We start from the raw sequence: 20,984 nt of genomic DNA, 5'->3' as shown, positions 1-20,984 counted from the left end.
AAAAATGCTCCGTACAAAGAGTCTCCAAATCTCCATACGCTAGACCCGGACGCGCCCAAGCTGCCGCTAAAAAGGCGAAAATCTCTAATACTACGACTTGACAGATCCAGGTCACACCTGTTGTATCAACCCAGCATGGCATCCAGGAAAACCACACTCCAGTGTTGACAGCACCAGCTCCATCAACCCAAACTTCAGTGGTGACAGCACCAGCTCTATCAACCCAAACTCCAGATATGACAGCACCAGCTACATCAATAATGGCAGCATCTGACCCCTCCGTCTTCTCTGCAGGTACATCAGCATCATGTACTAATATCAATTTTGATGCAAATACACCAAATGCTTTAAACAGCGTTTCAGATGCTTTGGGCGTGCATGTCTCGGATAACTTGAGGCAAAATAGCTTTGATAATGCATTCATTCACCTGCACAAATTGCTCCCCTTCAAACCAAATGACGAGCCACAGCAACAGCTGGCATTTGTTAATGGTGAGCTAGTTTTAAAACCTAAACATAAGGAAATCAAAATAACATCAATAGAAACATGGACAAATGCATTCCTAATATTTACCAGCATATACCTAACTAAGTTCCCAGAACACATTCAGTCAATCCTTAAATACATTAACATCATACGCACTGCTGCAAAGCGATCAACAAACTTTAACTGGCTCAATTACGACATACAGTTCAGGTTAAAGCGATCTAGAAACCACACACTGGACTGGGGGTCTGTCGATGCAGAATTGTGGCTTTTGTATGTGACCCATGGCCAAACCACCCTATCCCAGCAAGCACCTAATTATACATCTAAATCACCCAAATGCTTTGACTTCAATTACAAAGCTACATGCCTCAGATCATACTGCACTTATCAACATGCATGCATAAAATGCTCTAATAGTCACCCACTCATAAACTGCCGCTGACACAATAATCAGCCATTTCGCACAGAGAGCTCTCGACTGTCCCAAGCAGAACAAACCCGCCAGCCCCCGAGCAGATTTCAGGGTAGAGGGCTCCAAGGCCTATTGGACTTGGCTCCAACAACAGTCAACGTTAACATCTTAAAATCAATGCTTAAAAGTTACCCATTGCAACACATAGCTCATGAATTAATCAATGGTTTTCAATTTGGTTTCAACCTTCACTATTCGGGTATTCGGGAATTTCAAAAATCTAAAAACATGAAATCTGCGCAGACAAATCCACATCAGCTTCAAGGAAAAATCGATCAAGAGGTAAAATTGGGCAGAAAAGTTGGGCCCTTCAAAAATATTCCCATGTCAAATATCAAGTGCAGCCCAATAGGTATTGTTCCCAAAAAGCAGGGGGGGGGGGGTGTTGGCGTATGATTTGTAACTTATCTGCACCTGGAGGAAAGAGCGTTAATGATTTTATCGACCCAGATCTATGCACTGTTCATTACACATCATTTGATTCGACAGTAAGAATGATAGAAGAACTGGGCCAGGGAGCTCTATTAGGTAAAAAAAGACATTTCTAGTGCATTCAGACTCCTTCCTATTCGCCCAGAAGACTTTTCCCTGCTTGGCTTTCATTTTAAAAATTATTATTTCGATAAATGCCTCCCATTTGGATGCTCTATAGCTTGTGCCACATTTGAAAAATTTGCGACAGCCCTTCATTGGATCGTACAAGATCGAGCCAAAATTGACACATTAGTCCACTACCTTGATGATTTCCTTTTTTGCAGGACCCGAAAACACACTTGTGTGCAAAAACCTCATGCAAACATTTGACACAATTTGCGAATCTCTCGGCGTTCCTTTGTCAGAGGAAAGAACCGAAGGTCCTACAACATGTCTAACATTTCTAGGGTTAGGGATCAATTCCAAAAACCAAACCATCTTTGTCCCTAAAGATAAAGTTCACTCCCTTAAACTCCAACTTCTAAATGTTGCCTCGCGTCGCAAAATTACACTTAAAGAAATGCAATCATTAGTCGGATCCCTGGCATTTATTTCCAAGGCAATACCTGCCGGGAGAGCCTTTTGTAGACGATTCTATGACAGCCTATCACAGGGACACAAAAAACATCATTATATTACTATATCAAGGGCACTTCACGAAGATGTAGATATATGGCTCGAGTTTTTGTCTGACTTTAATGGCACTACTGTATTCCCAGATATTCACTGGTCAAATAAGGACACTATCCACATATCCTCTGACAGCTCCGGCTCACTCGAATGTGGGGTCATATTTGGTTCACAATGGTCCTACCTACAATGGCCCTCAGAATGGTCACATCATGATTGTAGAGATCTGACCTATCTGGAGTTAGTCCCAGTCGCTCTTGCAATTTACATATGGGGCCACAAACTCCGAGGTTAAAAAATAATTTTGCATATTGATAACATGGCAGTTGTCGAGATAATCAACTAAAAAACATCAAAGTCACCAAGAGTTAAGTTCCTTCTCAGACACCCTTTCTTTACAAAATATTAAAATAAAATTATTAAAATTCAAATGCGCTGCGAACACATACCAGGTCATTCTAATTCTATTGCTGATGCCATATCTCGTTTTCAGTGGCCAAAGTTCAGCCCCCCCCCCCCCGACTACTATACCTGCCAATTTCCTCCGGAATTCTCATCAATCTCCCATAACACTCAAGAAATATACCAGAAAGGTCTCGACTCATTTTCATAATTTAGAAAAATTTTTAACTTGAAGGAATTGTGGCCCCATCCAGTAGACCAATTAATAAACTATATCGCTTACCTATCATCAAAGGGGACAACATACACTACAACCAAAACCTACCTAGCAGGCTTAAGCTTCAACATAAAGCTAGGTAACTTCCCAGACCCATGCCAATTTTTCATAGTCAGGAAAATGCTCCATGGCTTTAAACAAATCAAACGTAGAAAAGATTCAAGAAGCCCGATAACATTTTCCCTATTAGTTATGATAATAGATGCGTTGCAACACATATGCCGAAATTATTACGAGAAATTGCTCTTCTCCTCTGCTTATAGCCTTGCATTCTTCGCTTTACTTAGAGTCGGGGAGATAACTACTACTAAGGCAAACCCCTCCAGTTCCCCACTGTCAATACAAAACGTATCCATATCACAATCATCCATACTGATCACATTAGGGAAAACAAAAACAGACCAGCATGGCAAGGGCACAACAAAACAACACAAAGCAAAATCAGGTCCTATTTCACAACATACAAGCATACATGACCCATAGACCATCACAAACTCAAACATCTCAGTTTTTATGTCACATGGATGGCTCGCCCATGATATACTATCACTTCAATCAAGTACAAAAGAAAGCTCTATCATTCCTCAAGCTTGACATATCAACATTCAAATCCCATTCATTTCGCATAGGGGCGGCAACTTCATTGTATATGCAAGGTACACCAGAGCAAGAAATTAAAACAATGGGAAGATGGAAATCCAATGCTTTCAAGTCTTATGTTCGCCCGAATACTGTAGTCCTGTAAATAGTCAGTCTTACTAACTGTAAGCTAAGTTTGCAGGGACTTGCTTGCTGGATCGTTGGATCTTCCATTTTGAGACGAGCCGAAGATTACTGCCTACGTTCAACAATTGACGAAAACTTGTCTCTGGAGCACTTAAAGATAGATGTTACCTGGTCTGGATCTGGGGGACTAAAATGGGAGCAACTTGATCAACACATTGCCAGATTGATAAATCGCCATAATGATATCATGCCTGAAATAATAAGAGTTCACTGTGGTGGTAACAGTATTGGCCTTCAGTCCCTTAAAAAACTACAACTAGCCATGAAGGCATTATTAGCCTCCCTTCATAAAAAATTACCAAACAATTGAATTGTTTTGCTAATTATTATGTTGCATTAGACATGAAGTCTTGTTTGCCAAATTTTCCGCCACTTGTTGGCGGATGGATTGCTGTCTCGAAATTCGCGTACAGCAATCCACTTGGCAGAATTTGGCAACAAGCCATCGCTGGCAACTTCTGTTTACCCTCCAGGGTTGTCAGCACCATATGGCTCCTCGTTTCTGCAAACTGTATGCGCCAAATACCAGATTAAGGAATGGCGCTTACTCCATTGTTTTGATACCATTGTTTTATTATGCAATTACCTTATAATGTTAAACAAGAATAAAGCCATGACAGATACTGCCATTCTGAATTGTTTATTCTTTCGAGATAATTAAAATTAAATCCAAAGCTGTTTGAACAAATTTGAGGGGTGAAACTTTATTATTTAAAAATACAGAAATATATTGTTTCTTACATTGGCATTTTTTCTGGAACAACAGTACACAGATGCAAATTGAAGTGCAAAAGTGAAAAAAAAAAATTTAATTTTTTTTTATCTGTATGATTTTAAAATCGAATTGACACAATATCATTCACAAGTAGAAGTATTAGTCCATGAGCCAGGCCATGAATTTTTCGGTATAGGTACCATCTTGGGTGAATAATTTTCATAGTCATTTTTTGAAGGACATACATCTCTACCTTTAGAAAATGTATGATAGCATTCAATTGATTGTGGCTTTAATGGTGTATCAACCGTTTATATACACCCAACCGATATGTTAGTTCTCTCAACTGTGTCTATGAAAGGAGAAGGTGGGTCTATTCAATGCGCAATTTCTATCTTATTTAGATTGATATTTTCTTGGACATTCTTTCAGATGCAGACCATGCTATTAACCTTTTCAATAATTATTCATTATTGACTCTGTAATGAGCCCTCATAATTATATAGGTATATAGTCCTACCCATGATCATAAAGTGGAACATGCAGTTTTGGAATTATAATCTGCTGAAAGAAATTACTTCTGTGACAATTTTCACATCAAAACATATTGCACGGTCATTTTATTTAAGGAATTTTATTGATTGGCAAGTCAAAACATATTTTCAGTAACAAATAGATATCACTTGATTTCATAGTAAGTCTTTATCCCTACCCTAAAAATGAAAATTGACGAAAATTTCCCTTGATTTATTCTGTGCGCATATTCTTTACTTACATGTAACATAGATATATTATATTATTATAACATTTGAATAAAAAAAATGGGGGTATTTATGAAAAGAATATGTGCACTTTTCACACATTTTGCTTAGGATGGGAACATTCCATACTATTTGTAACGCGTTATCAATTCTTGGAAAGCGATTTAGAGATGCCGGTTTAAAGGACATATGCATGGAGTCAGGGGTAGTTGCTGAGGGGTCCATAAATGGTGTCCTTGATGGTAAACATGACAACCGTGCTGTTAGGGTACACAAGTGTATCTATGAGGCGCTCCTGAGATTGGCTTGGTCTGTGTTCATACCTCCTTGGGTGGCGGAAAATTATCCAGACAAGACTGCTGACATAAGAACATTCCTGGATCAAGTGAATGACATGGCAAGTGACATCAACGAACAAAATTACAATGTTTTGCTGCAAAGTCAATTCTTCAAGGGCCTTGTACTTTTATGGCAAGAATATCTCGAACATCTTCGTGTTAGTCACGGGACACTGTCTGCATTCTGGATGTTATACATTGATTTTGTTGAAGATGTCATCCTTGGTCTCCTTCGTGCGTCACGAGAAGGTAATTGGAACCTGCATCTCTACGTTGTACGTAAACTTATCCCATGGTGTTTTGCATACGATAAACTGAATTATGCGCGATATCTTTCCCCATATTTTGCTCAGATGACAAATCTAAAGGAGAGTCATCACTGTGTGTATGAAGCCTTCCAAAGTGGACAATTTACAGTGCAAATTTCAGTAGCAGTTATTAAACGCTACTCTATAACTGCAGAGTATCGATGTTCCTTTTTTAGGACTTCTAATGCACATGGTTGGAAAAAAATCATCAGTAGTATCTCATACAGAATTACAACGTCCAAGAATTCAAAGGGACGAAGAGGCTGTGTCAGCAATTGTTGATTTGATAAAGGAATGGGTCAACCCTTTTGCAGAGAAGCAGGATCTTGTTAGCATATCAACTGCCAGGGTTGCGCCAAGAGAAATAACAGCGGACTTGTTGAATGCATATCAGGCTGGCGAAGAAGCTTACATAACCTTCAGAAATGAAATACTGGGGGCAGATCCACCGGATATAAAGTTCCATGACCCGATTAAGACTCACAGACTTCAGACATTCAGCAATTTGAGCCAAAAGCGGGAAGTGAAATCAAGTGGAGGCGCAGCAATTTTAAAAGCTGACAGAACATTGTTTGGTCACATAACAGTGATGTCACAAGGTCGTAATCTGCAGATGGAAGATATTCCTTCGTATCCACTAGGGCCATTACCATGGGCTCTATCCACACCAGATGGGATGCTGCAAAAGACAAATAAAGCAGCAGTAGCAGTAGCGTTACAGAAAAGTGTTTCAGTAGCTGAACAATTGCCAGAGAACTCTGTATCAGTGATTGACGGGATGAGTTTAGTTCAGAAGGTGAAAGGTGATCAAATTACATTTGGAGATATTGCAAACACAGTGTTTTCAATGGTACTAAGGGCCGGGTTGAACAGTGACAGGATAGATGTTGTATTTGACACTGATATAGAAAACTCAATCAAGAACAGCGAGAGATCACTTCGAGGAGGAGAAAATAGTCATCAACTTCAGAATATTACCAGCACTTAAATAGTCAGGCAGTGGAGTAGCTTGGATGAACCCAGAATTTACAGAAAGGCTGCATGGAAAGGTTCTCTATGCAAACGTGATAGAAAAATGTTTCAGAATAACATCTCAAGCCCACGAGGAGATAGCAGATCTCCAGAGCCTGTGCACTAAAACTTATGACCGGTAGCAAAGATATACAAGAAATGTTCCAAGAGCTAGGGAAGGAATGGGAACTCTCTGAAGATTTAATGACCAAGTTAGAATCATTTACTTGCCGTCTTTATGCTCTAAAGGCATCATCCAGAAAGGTTAATGACCTAAGATACGACCTATTTTGTGCTAAAAGGGCGAGATAGAGAGCCACCAGCTTTCACCTTGTTTAGACTGTTTGAAGAAGCATTGCCTGAGAGCAAATTACCAGGCAGCAATATGGCAAAGGTGTCTTTGGCAGGATCCTGAGGTACCTAGTCCAGTTGGGAGAGGTTGGAAGATGGAAAAGAAAGAGGGTGTACAACAGTTAGTAGTACATTGGATGGACCTTCAGCCAGCTCCTGAGGCAGTGCTTGATTTGTTATCCTGCAACTGTATAAAAAATGTACATTGCCGAAATGTGTGTGTGTGTGATAAATGGACTTAATTGCACTGATATGTGTAAACTTGCTGATTGTGAAAATCGAGAATCACTTTACGAATCGGACAATGAACTAAATGAGGATGAAAACACAGAGGACAATGAAAATGAAAATGATTGGTAATGATGATGATGATATTGTGAATATGTCAATTCAGGCATCCAGTAGAGCCTTCATGCAAAATGTTTTATTTATATAATTTCAAACTAAACCATAATAATAATGGACACTTTTATGTTTTTCTAAGTAAGGACGGTAATTTGTTTTACATTTTGGACATCAAAAATTGAGCAACACATGTGCATAATCATTTGCCTCATTATATATATGAACTTTGGTATTTAACTGGTTCTATGTTATTAAGATTTATGAGGTAATGGTTGAATAAAAGTGAAAAATATGCAATTTTTGTTAGAATCAGGGCCAGTAACTCAGTTTATGCTATTTCAATCTGGTCATCCTCATATCTTTAACTAATTGCACATTCTAGTCAAACTTTCTATCACGTTTGGCGACTGTGAGACAAATACTTCCGAGGTAGCAAAAGTATTTAGATCAAAGTACCAAATTTGAACACATCAAGGGCAATAACTCTGTCTCCAGTATGGAAGCCACAACGGATTTGATGCTATCATACATTTCCTAACTAGTTAGGGGTATACCTTACCAAATATCACTATTAGGTTTATTCACTCAAAATGGTACCGACCACCCCCAGTGGCTCAAGGACTATATGGTTTAACACTGGATTTTTCCATTTTGAGCAAGTTGTGCACTTTGTACAGTTTTAAGTGCAAAGTTTCTACGTTACCATTCGTAACGTAAATATTGTTTGTGTTTAATTATTTGAATTATTTGTATTTTGTTGCTTGTTTGATCTGATAATGTATCGTCAACTTACAAATGGTTATACACCAGAAAATTTAAATTTAAAAAAAAAGTATACTGTATCAAACATTTATAATATAAAAGGACAAATTTAAAATCTTATTACATGTATGCCCAGTTAATTTTACATAAAACAGGACAACTTAATTTGAATTGTTTGAGTTGTTAAACAAAGTGTTCGTTTATGAAATTTCATATATATCTTTCAGAAAAAATTTGCAAATTAACATGATTGTGTTATTAAATGCCTATAGATATTAATTGTCTATCAATTAAATGACTTTTTAACAATCCAGATTCGCTAATTAAAACATATGCTTTTTTAATAGGGTTCAGACTTATTAATGATATCACAATCAATATTCACAATATTAAGCTTTTTTCAAACAACATTCTTGATTAAGCGTTGAATAACACATATACTAGTATACGGAAAGGGACAAGCTCCATTTTTACATTCTTATCTTTTAGATAATGTGGGTTTCTTTGACCTGATAAATATTGAAACATTTATTTCAATCTAATTAAGTCGAATGCAATTTTTTGATCTAATCGTGACTTGTGTTCAGTCTAGCGAGATCTACTCACCACCTTATATCGATTTCAAACAGTGCCCCGATACTAAACGTAAAAGGTCTATCGAAGCAAGTTTCACGGAGCATTCATCATCACATGTATCATAGCAGGGGTAATTTTCTTTTGATCTTAACTGTGGGTATCTGTACATAACCATTGATACCCAATAGGCGTGGCAAAACTGCTATAATAAAATCATGACGTAAATCATTTGCATAAATTTCTAACTTTAATATTCATTGCAAAGGTACATTTTCCTCAAAATTAATTAACAAAGAATTCACATACATTTGTAGTCCGCCTTTTCTGTCGGGGGAGAAATTATCCACTGTATAAAATGAAACGAAAAATTAATACTTCATCTCTACTTTTACAATGAACACCCTTTTCAAAGATTGAAATATACTTGACGATTGTTAAATGTGTTTTTACACTCGCAATCTCCATGCTTTGGATTTTCAATTTCGTCCAAGGTTTTTGCCGACCGGTTCATCTCAGGTTCCAGTGCGTTGGAAATATCACGTAGCATCTCCTCACTTGGACTCTTGTATTTACGGACACTATAGATCTGTGGCCTGTACGTTCCATAATTTCCTGTTCCGGTACCCCAGCTTGGTAGAGAGAGGTTGCGCAAGTGCGCTTACCCGAATGATTAGAAAAGAATCCGGGAATTCCGGCTTTATCACACATATTTTTCATAATTGTAGATAATTTGTTGACTCCAATGGGTTGTACTCTGAAATGGACTACGCTCTTTTCTCCGTTTGCCAATGGTCGCCGGTAAAATGTTATTTTCTGAATTAACCACCACCAGATTGAAGTATTCCTTGTAGATATTGTATACTTTTCCCCCTGGAAGTGATGTCTTATTGATTTCGCGCTCACATGTCTTTGATACAACCCACCTTAAAAAAATGACATTGTACATTCAGATTGTAATTATTCTAATAAACATTGCACAATTTACTTTTATCAATAGTTTTGTTCGCAATTATGTATTTGTAATTATTAATATAAATTCTATATAAGGTCAAAAGTAAATTAACAGATCGATATAGAAATTAAATTTTTTTCAGCATTTTGCACCACATGCATTTACAAACCCGATTAACTGATAATGTTTTGTGTTCGTCAATAGCTCTCAGGCCAAAAACTTTGCAATTGTAGAAAAAGATAGTATTTAGCATAGATTCTCCTGTACTGTTGCCGAGGAGACCCTTTTCCCAAAGAACATTTTCTGCCTCTTCAGAAATCGGCTCGGCCTGTTTAGTAGACGTCCCCACTCCTTGTGCGGTAAGTTCTGCCATTCGCGCGCTAAGAGTCTTCCGAAATTCGTAAAATTGGGAGTTCTTTTCATCTAGAAAATTCAAATGCACACCATTATATTTCTCGCAAATGTCTTAAAAGTCCAGTACACAGCATGTAAAGTGTTTTAGGTGGGTACGCCTTGCCATCTTTGCGTCGCGTTTCAACAACAAATCTTGACAACCAAAAATTAAGTTCCTCTGCAGAGAACGACAGAATATCCGGAATCTGGTCGCCTGTTGTCAAATTCCGAGCGGAGCGCCAGTCGTTAAAAGTAGTTACCGACCAATTTGTGTTCTTGCGGGTGTTCTTGCTCTCTGTTGAATTAAACAACTCTTTTAAATCACTGTCATTTACAAAATGACCATAACGACCCACCGACATCTTCGATCCTCCCTCCTTTTTTGCGAGCAGGTCAAAATCAAATGCGTAGTCCAATTCCATGTCATCGGGTGCGGGATTGTACAAGGTGATTGCCTTAGATAATGTGATGTTCTCTAGAAAATTTTCGCACTCAATCTCCTTCTCTATCTGCTCAGTTGCTTCTGAAAGAGTAATGTCGTCAATTGTAGTGTCCTCAGTTGCTTCTGAAAGAGTAATGTCGTCAATTGTAGTGTCCCACAGGCTCCCCAAATCAAATAAACCCTCGCAGGTATCGTCCACGTCCATTTTACTGCTTTATTACCCGTCCACATTCACTTCTAAGCGGGAAATGAAGCGCCGAAATTTCTTTTTGCACGTGCAAGATACTTTGTAGGGATCTGATACATGTGACTTACACAAAAGGTTTTAATTGGTTATGTATAGAAGGACGAAGGCGGGGCAAAAATGTCACGACGCTGCGCGTCCTCGTGACATTTTTTCCCCACCTTCGTCCTTCTGTACATAACCAACTAAAACCTATTGTGTAACTACTACAAAGACGTATAATGACTTCTTCTTCATTGCCAGACGATGTTTCTAATTTATCTACAAAGCTATACAAACGCCACCTTCGGCCATCAACAAAACCCCTCATCTACACTTTGGACGCCAACTTCCAAAATATTTTTCATCTTCTTTAGACCCACAAAAATCTTTAATCTCCAAAATCTGTACAAAACCCCATGAGGGAGAATGTGATGAAGTTGAATTATGCTGTTAAATTAGTTTTGTTATTTTGTGTGTAAATAGTTGAAATTATATCGCTAGTTTGGTTCCGTAGTTGAGAGTGTTCGTGAATAGGGCTATTTTTATTTTAACTGGTTTGGTCACTGAAAGTCGTGGCTGTTTGTCAAGTGTGAGGCCATGTTTTGATTTTCTCCTGTAGTCGATGTTCCATGGCGAATTCCAGAAGTTTGTTAAACTGGTAGCCAGGGAGTCGGTAAATTTACTACATGGGCATTTCTTTCTCCAGCTGGTAAGATATTATTTTCTTTTGTATGAAATATATGGAGATAACGAACAGTATTCAAGCTCAAAAGTCCATTAAACAATACAATTTAGGAGCAGAGCAAACACGAACCTCCAAACATCAGAGGTGGGATCAGGTGCCATGGAGGAGTGAGCATTCCTTGCCGACCGGTCACACCCGCCGTATGCTCCTTGTCATGATCGGGAAATAACGGAACAATCCCTCAACAATTCAGTGTGTAAATAATGGCCTACAATTAGTATGAAAAACGTCAGATAGCATTTGACTCAATGATAAATTGTATTTGCATGCTGACAAGGTCATTGTATCGACCATAGCACTTACGAAATGATGACTTTAAACGAGACAGCTGATATTCTTGTTTCATCAACTTGTTTGACAATAATTTCCCTCGTTTTAGAAATTGTACATACGTAGAGCATGCTCTTGCATATCGAATCAACTTAGAGATATATACCCCGTATGCAGGTGATGAAGGTATTACTTTGCTGCATAAGTAAGGGAAGTTGACGATTGAAAAGTTAAAATCATCACGTTTATCATGAAGCTTGATTGTTATCTAGATTACCATTAACGTCTTTTTCAAGTAAAATGTCCAAATATGAAACAGATGTGTCAGACTCTGTGGTATGTTTTATCTCAAGCTCACTGGGATATATCGTATCAACATAAGAATGGAAATAGCCATTGTTAATTGACAATACGTCGTCGATGTATCTAAATGTCGAGTTGAAGGCCACAGCAAGTGTTTTCTTCTTTTCACGTACAAGATTTTGGACAAATTTTGCTTCATATAATTACAAAAAAGGTCTGCTAATAACGGGGCGCAATTGGTACCCATGGAAATTCCAATAGATTGTTGGAAGACCTGGTCTCCAAAAACCACATAGATATTGTCAATCAGAAACTCAAGCATCATTTTAATGTCAACTTCAGAGTACTTGTCTGTACAATCAGAATGTTTTTTAACAAAATAATTTTGCAAATGACCGATGACAAGGTAAGTAAATTTACGAGTTCCATTTTTATTGAAAAAGCAGCTGTCAATGATATCAAAAAGCCTGAAGTTTTCTCCTTCACTACTGTTATTATCTTAGTGAGGAGTAAATAAAGAGGCTTGGTTGAACATTTACTGGAACCCGCTATGTATCTTTGTTTGTAAGGATTTTTTATGAAGTTTCGGAATCCAGTATAAATATGGTAATTCAAATTCATTTTGGTTGTTTGGAATATTAAAAATATTCAAAACTGACATATGATTTTGAAGAATATCTTCCTTAGAAAGGGAACTATGAGTACAAGTTAGATTACCACTTGTAGAATTAAATCCAAGTACCTCTAAAATACATTTAATATAATGAGTCTTACAAACAAAGAAAATGTTCTTACCTGCTTTCTCAGCAGGGACCAGTACGTACTGTTCATGTAATCTATCTAATTCTTTTTTCACTTATGGATTATTGAATACAGAAGGATATATGATTCTCATATTGCCCCTCAATCTTTTAATGCGCGATTTTAACATATATCTGATACATTTAATCCATTCTGACAAAGTGTCAAGGTCTTCTTTTTCATGTCTGGCCCATCGCCTGGCGTAATCCTCTGCAGAATCCATAATATTTATGAAATTCCGACTCCAGTTGAAGGATCGAGGTTCCCTATATTTAGGACCTTTTAAAAGTAGTGAACTAAGGTCCTCATTATTAACTATGTATATCTACGTTACCAGTAATAAACGTGTCCAACAGGACTAAAGTTATAGGGTGAAGAAGAATAAAATAGAACACGATGGAGGATTATGTTTCATGATATTCGATATCCAGGCCCTGTAAAGTTTTTTTGTAATTAAAAAGTTTGGAAGCAATAGTCGATGTATATTTGTAGGAAATACAAGGTGTAGTCTTCAACTTGAAATATGGTGGAATAGAAGACTGGACCCTTTTGTGATTAAGAATATTACTTATATTAACCGCGTCAATTCCTTTGTTGGCATATTGAAGTTTAAGGGAAAAACGGATTGTTTTAGCTGCATTTTCTTCAGTAAAACGTGGGGGTTTAAAAAGCCTTTGATTTGCAATATCCATAATCACACTTCCAAGACTATATTCTGGTGTCGAGGAATCAAGAAATGGACTTTTCTTGGCCGTTTGAAGAAGACTACTTAAAAGAGTAAAGTTTGGTGCGAATATGATGTAGACCTAACTGTTGTTTACGTAAAGTAGTAATGAATCAAAAGAGACATCGTGTATTAAAGGTTTATTGTAAGACCGATGTCCATAATTACGCTTACGTCTCTGTGTATGGTTAAGAAGTCCCATCACATTTACATTGTTACACTGTGGACTGGAAAGATTTCCAACACTATCGACATTGTCATTACATCCATAGGGAAAGGCTGTCCCTAGCTTTCTAATCCAAAACTCTTCTCGTTGTCTACGGAAAATAAAGAGCTAGGTTCACTTTATGCATAAAATGGCCCTGTAGATATACAGTCAAACCTGTATTAAGAGACCTTCCAACGGAGAAAGGAAAAAAGGTCACATATGACAGGTGGTCTCTTAATACAGGTTGCTTATTTTCAGCAGTGTTCAAATATACAATGCTGAAAATATTACACGTGTATGTGGAATGTATTTTATAGGTACTGCTCAACTCTAAATGCTTTTATATTATAGGTATAATTGTCCTGCTCAGTAATAAAATTTGCTTGATCTGCACATGAGTAACTTGATTATAATTGGGAAATATTGTGAACATCTGAAAATATTAAATAGTTTTTATACAGTATAAAAAAAGCTGCATAGATTTTTTCTATATTTTTTTTTTTTTTTTTTTTTTACATGATAACTTCGTATGTTTTGCAAGTTACTAAGAATTAAAACTGTATCATGATTTTTTGTTATGCACTTGGTAACAAATTAAGTTATATTTATGACTAAAAATTTATTTAACCTAATTATTTTTTTTTTCATTACTGAACTACCGCGTCTAATTGCCTGTTTGTCACCTACTTCAATTATCACCTGTTATGGGTGCTAGCTAGCGTGTGTTTACTTACCCCGTTGGTGACACATTTCACTTAAATAAACATCTAGGATTTAGTTTCTTGTTAATTAAAAGTTAAACAGGCAGGTTATATAGTTGAATATCCATTTGGCCCTTATAGCACGAAATGATATCGGGATCGACCTCGAACGTCTATATTTTCAAAATGGCACTCAATCATTGGAGAGAACAAACCTGAATGTTTATGTATTGGATTTTAATGTTTATTCAATAAATATCAAAACGTAAGTAAAAATATTTATTTTGATATGTTGTTTTATTCCTAACACTCGCATGATATAATTATTAGATGAAATTAACGCGTGTCTGTAGATGTTTTGAACCAAAAATACGTAGCATACTCGACCGAAATCGAAAGTAGGAATCGGAAATATATAGTCGTTAAATCCAGGTAAAATTGCCTGAAATTACAAAAAATGGTCAGGAAAATCACGGTCGCTGGTCGCATTAGACAGGTGGTCGTTAAATACAGGTATAATATAAAGGAAAAAGCATTGGGGGGAATTCTTACGGTCACATATGACAGTGAGTCGCTTAATACAGTGGGTCGCTATGGCAGTTTTAACTGTACCAATTTATTGACTAACACTTTATGTTCCATTTTAAACATCAAGATAAAGTATGAATTTAGTGCTTTCATTTTCTATTAAAAATTTTCTTCTTAAAGCCAAGGTCTTGGAAAACTAGCTTCATGGAATTGCAATGTTCTTGAATTTTAAGGAAAACAAGTATATTTGAGTACATTCACAGAAGAGAAATAATATGAGCGCACCCTCTGATCTAAAAAATAAAACATGTTTTGTAATCCTCAGAAATAGTTCTATCATTTAATAGTTGCATATTTTAGATCAGAGGTTGCGCTCTATATTAAATATCGAAAAATAGCTTTAAAAATTGATTGGCTGTTTTTGTAGAATTTTTCAGGATATGAGGAAAATGACGCATTTCATGACGTCATAATACATTGACTAGCCAGAAAATTACGTCATTTTTAATTGATATGCAGTCACCAAAGGTCTAAATGATATTAAAAGTATTGTCAACAAAAATCAAGCAGTTTCAGTTTTTTCTGAAATTCACAGGGCCAAAAAAGGCCTAAGTGAACCTTGTGGGGTTTGTTCCAACTTTACGGGTGTGTTGTTTGTTATAACTATTCGTAGTTTAACAGTGTTTAAGTGAGTATTGTATAGGTTTTAGATAAATTAATTATTGTTTCAGTCCGGAGGGGTTAGATTATAAACCTGGGGCTGAAGTAGGTTTTAGGACCTCAAGAGGGAGTTCGGGCCGTTTGTCGAGACGGGGGCCAAAACAGGATGGTGACGCAGGGCGTGGTGCACGCGGACAGTGCGTATAGAGAATTGGTGATAGTTCATGACAGTACGATGGGGAGTAAATTCTAAAGTTGTCCAGCGGGTGACCTGTGAGTCCAGGGCTGGAATCGGAGGGGCGGAGTGTTCGTTGTATGGAGGCCCAGTGGTGTAAAGTTTAATGTAACAGTTTTTATACGATATTTAGTAGCCTAAAACCAAACCAGCTCTTTTCCAGATTGTTTTGCTGAGTTGGCTGAATTTTAAACTTACCTCTATTATTCTTTGAGGTAATATTGGGTTGTATTCTACTCGTTAACACCGACCCACGATGCACATTCTGATAGGCTTCTGCAAGCTCGATCATTTCATCTGCTGATTTTGGTTGTCTCTCTTTCAACCATACCTGCATATCCTTAGATGAACTATTGACCAGCTGTCTTCTCAAAACTACATCAACCAACTTATCAAAGTTCCTGTTAACTTTCTCTAATTGACATCAATGCTCAAAATAGTTTAGCGCACGAGTGTAAAACTCTCTGAAAGTTTCGTTTGAGTATTGTTTACAAGCCCTAAACTTATCCTTATAAGTGCTAGCTGTCAAATCATACCTCTTCAGTATTGCCTTTTTGATGATGTCACAATCGTTGGACTCGTCTTCCCCCAACCGTGCATATGTATCCAGCGCCTTATCTTTAACTGAGGAACTAGTCGTAGAACCCATTCAGGTTTCAGCCACTTGTGCATATTTGCCAGTCTCTCAAAAGATCTGAGAAAAACATCAATATCCCCATCTTCTACATACTTAGGAAACAAATACTTAACATCATGTTTCTGCTCCTTTTTCTGTGCCTCTGCTAATGTACCTTTGGATTTCAGCTCTTGCTCTTGTAAATCTAACTCTCCCATTTTTACCTGTAACCTCTTTTCCTCCATTTCCTTTTCCATAAGCTGCCTTTTCTCCTTCATATCCTTCTCCAGTATCTGTTTTTTTTTCTGTTTTTTTTCTGTTCTGCTTCTCTTTCCATAGCTAACCGCTGCAGTTCCATTTCCTGTCTCTTCTCTTCCCTTCTTTCCCTCTTCTCTTCCCTTCTTTCCATACGTTCATCTCACTCAATTGAAGATGCATGCTTTCACATTTCCAGACAAATCTTGGCCCTTAACAACTGCCTCACGAATCCAACTAGGCAACGACATTGTAACCAGACACAAGACAAATAAATATGAAAAGCCACAAACTTTCAGTTCACTGAATATAAAAATTGCGAAATTTGATGATAATCGAACTTTTCCTGCGACACATAAATATTCTACTGAATATCTTCCTCTCTACACCAATGACCATAAAATCCCACCGCTGCCACCATGTCATGAAGTTCTTTTGGATTTTGTGCAGGCAGTAGAGAAAACGATAAGCCGTAGAATAAATAAAACAAATTTAATTTATTTAATAAAAAAATAGAAAATTTCAAAACAAACACACTCTCGCGCACCCTCTCTCACAAAGAAACAAATTATAACTTTAAATTGCAAACCAGATAATATTGACAATGAAAGAAAGATTTAACTTCAAACACAATCAATTGTCAATAAAACAGATGTTGCTTTCAAAACATAAATTATATCTTTAAATGGAAACAAAAGTTCAACACGGTATTAAGTTTCCGCAGAAAAAAATTCTCTTTTAATTAAACAATATCTGTAAATATAAAATCCGTTAAATGTCAAAATGTAATTCTTATCAATGTTTTATTTCTGTAAACTGAACTGGAAGTTTGGCTTTTGGCTATAAAAACTGTTACATTAAACTTTACACCACTGGGCCTCAATACAACGAACACTCCGCCCCTCCGATTCCAGCCCACTCACCGGTCTCTCACTGGACAACTTGAGAATTTACTCCTCATTATACTCCGTGAACTGTCACCAATACTCTATAGAGACTGTCCACGTACACCACGCCCTGCGTCACCAACTTGTTTTGGCCCCCGTCTCAACACACGACCCAAACTCCCTCGTGAGGTTTTAAACCTACTTTAGCCCTGGGTTTATAATCATAACCCCCCCCCCCCCCGCTCTGAAACAATTATTACCTTTTCTAAAACCTATACACTACCCACTTAAACTACATATAGTAATAACAAACAACACACCCGTAAAGTTATAACAAAATCCACAAAATATACACAAAAGAAAATTATAACTTACCGGCTGGAGAAAGAAATGCCCATGTAGTAAAATTACCGACTCCTTGGCTACCCGTTTACCAGACTAACTTCTGGAATTCGCCATGGAACATCAACTACAGGACAAAATCAAAACGTGGCCGCACACTTGACTAACAGCCACGACTCTCACTGACCAAACCGGTTGCACTAAAAATAGCCCTATTTACGAACACTCTCAACTACGGAACCAAACTAAGGATATAATTACAACTATTTACACATAAAACAACAAAACTGATAAGCAACATAATTCAACTTCATCGCAATCAAGAAGGCAATGCTGAAGAGGTATGAATTGACAGCTAGCACTTACAAGGATACGTTTAAGGCTAATAAACAACATTCAAACGAAACTTTCAGAGAGTTTTACACCTGTGCGCCAAACTATTTTGAGAATTGGTGTCAATTAGAGAAAGACAACAAGGACTTTGATAAGTTGGTTGATGTAGTTTTAAGAGAACAGCTGGTTAACAGTTCATCTAAGGATTTGCAGGTATGCTTGAAAGAGAGGCAACCAAAATCAGCAGATGAAATGATCGAGCTTGCTGTTAGCATAAATTTGTAAGAAAAATTGTGTTATCTTCACCCAATTGCCCAGTATGACAAGTTTAAAGTAGTTGGATAACGAAGGGATTTGGGCTTGTATACCTCCAATATGGCGACCATCGGGAAATAACTCTTGCTAAAATCGTGTCAATTGAAAACTTATCTATAGTACAATGTACTATATAGTACGTCAAAGGATAATAGAGGTAAGTTTGAAGTTCAGCCAACTCAGCAAAACAATCTGGAAAAGAGGTGTTTTATGCGTCAAAGGATTGGACATTTTATAAACATTTGTCTATTACGTTAAATAACTGATAAGGACTTAAGGTCTGGAAAACAATCGGTAGAGAAGCCTATAAGACAGTGTAACCTACCGAAGGTAAGAGTAAAGTAGGGTTAGTTCATTCACCAACGATGACGAGGAAGGTCTTTGCTTTGGAGTTACCCGTGGTTGGTAAAGCAAAGACCGGGAGTTACGGAGAAAAATGTAGTGGGCTGAAAAATTGAGACCGGAAGGGTGAACGGTAAGGAAGCTGCTGTGTTAAGGGGCACGGGATGCACTTCAATTCTGGTGGCAGAGAAGTTGATTAGGAGAGATGATTTAACAAGGGGCGTGAGCGAGGTCACTCTTGCGAATGGATGTTTAGAGAAATGTCCGGAAGTGTGGGTTGAAATCGAAACACCTTATGTCACCGTTAAGGTAATTTAACACACCCGGTGGAACGTAAACTCTTGGAGATAACGACAGCACTCGAGCCCAAAAGTAAAATGTTTTGTAAACAGGGCACGAGCTCTATTACTGTTAATGTTTACGTTTCACCGGGTTTGTTCAATTTGTTAAACTCCGCACACATCACTGAGCATGGACTGACAATATATACAGATATTTACAGGTGGTATATCTTGGATTTTCGGGATATTTTTTCACAAAAAGTGGACTTTAGGTGATCGCCATATCATTTTAGAATAGATTAGAATGACATGTTTGGGTTTTTTTTTTTTTTATATAAAACTCGCCATTTGTATTTAGTGTAAGGTACCGGTACCTTTGGCTAACAATAAGTTATTTCATACTGACAAGCAATCGGTCATGCAAATAGTCAATTTTGCTGAAGTCAGGCTATTGGTTAGAAACTTAATATCACCTATTTCACTTTTATATTTAAACAGAGTTCATTAGTTAGTTATTATATCAAATTAGATTGCAGATTCTATTTTGCATTGACATCTCTCTGTTTTCCCAAATAAATTATGTTTTATGAAAATTCACATAAATATCCATGTAAATAAAAAAAAAATCGTTAAAATATTAAAACTTTTGAAAATTGACTTGGAGGTAGACGGCAGAACAATACCATCGTTCGGAGTTCTTTTTGTGATCACTTGATAAAGCATCGGATATATCCAGTAAATTTATTATTGTTCTCTGTTCTCGTTTAAATCCGAAAATAAAAGATGTCAAGATATAAGGACCCTCTATAAACTGCACAATAAAAATTCTAATCCCATGGCATTTTTATGCAGTTAACCTGTAGAGTGATTTGCCCTTAGACCTAAAATTCAATAAATTAAAATCTTTTAAGTTTACTACTCAATTTGTTATCAATTCAAACATTTCAATCATTTCATTTAGCCTAGATGAATTAATTGAACATTTTATCTGCATGTTGTTTTCTCAATTAAGAAGCTAACAGTCTTTTCAGTTGGTTACTTCATTGTCTTTGTCTTTCCTGGAGGTAAATGACAGGTACCCTATGTTGAAAAACACTGATAAGCTCCAGATTTACATTTTTATATGATATAATTTCCGCAGAGTTCAAGAAACATTTTTTTCATTGGTGTATAGAGGGTCGTTAAATTATCACATGACAAACATAATCCGAGAAGCCACACAAATTACAAAAACCTCGAACACCCTTATTGAATATTTGCCAAGTTTTTAACAGCACAGACCTCGAAGCTCTCCTTTCAGGCTTGATAGACACAGACAATACACTGAGCAATCGTAAAGCTACATATGTTTTTGTGAAAAAGTCAACCTTATGTTAGAAAATTATGGGATTACAATGCGGATATGATAAAACTGAACGCTATTGTCGAAACTACTGACCGGGAATGTTTTATTTGCAACGCTGAATCAATTGACAAAGCAACTGAAAATTTTACGACTACATACTTAAAACTCTTTATTAATATGTTCTTTATAAACACAAAGCTGTTTTTACCTAGTCATTCTACTGTGTATTTATTAATGGAAACACACGAATCTATGTCGGGGTACCTCAAGGTTCTGTGATAGGTGGATTATTATATTTATCTAAATGATGTAGCTGACAAAATGTTTTTAAAAGATAATTTCCCTACTATACGGTTTACAGTACGCACCAAAATATGTAAAG

General features: G+C 36.9%; 1 protein-coding gene across 1 annotated transcript; it reads right to left on the bottom strand.

Annotated features, from left to right (window-relative positions):
- Positions 1–10,096: 10,096 nt before the first annotated feature.
- Positions 10,097–10,690, bottom strand: LOC133196905 (zinc finger MYM-type protein 3-like). The gene has a single exon (XM_061332752.1). It carries the CDS (start codon positions 10,688–10,690, stop codon positions 10,097–10,099), a length of 594 nt encoding a protein of 197 aa, XP_061188736.1.
- Between the last annotated feature and the right edge of the window lie 10,294 nt (positions 10,691–20,984).

This window comes from Saccostrea echinata, unplaced genomic scaffold (genome assembly GCF_033153115.1).
Source record: "Saccostrea echinata isolate AGI-Se365-2 ecotype Australia unplaced genomic scaffold, CSIRO_AGI_Sech_v1 ptg000030l, whole genome shotgun sequence".
In the NCBI taxonomy this organism is placed as follows: domain Eukaryota; kingdom Metazoa; phylum Mollusca; class Bivalvia; order Ostreida; family Ostreidae; genus Saccostrea; species Saccostrea echinata.
Note: the sequence above shows the minus strand (reverse complement) of the source record. Positions and strands in the feature narration are given on the sequence as shown.

What these genes read in the sequence shown, in the direction of transcription:
- LOC133196905 (XM_061332752.1), bottom strand. Translation starts at nt 10,690, where the DNA reads ATGGACGTGGACGATACCTGCGAGGGTTTATTTGATTTGGGGAGCCTG.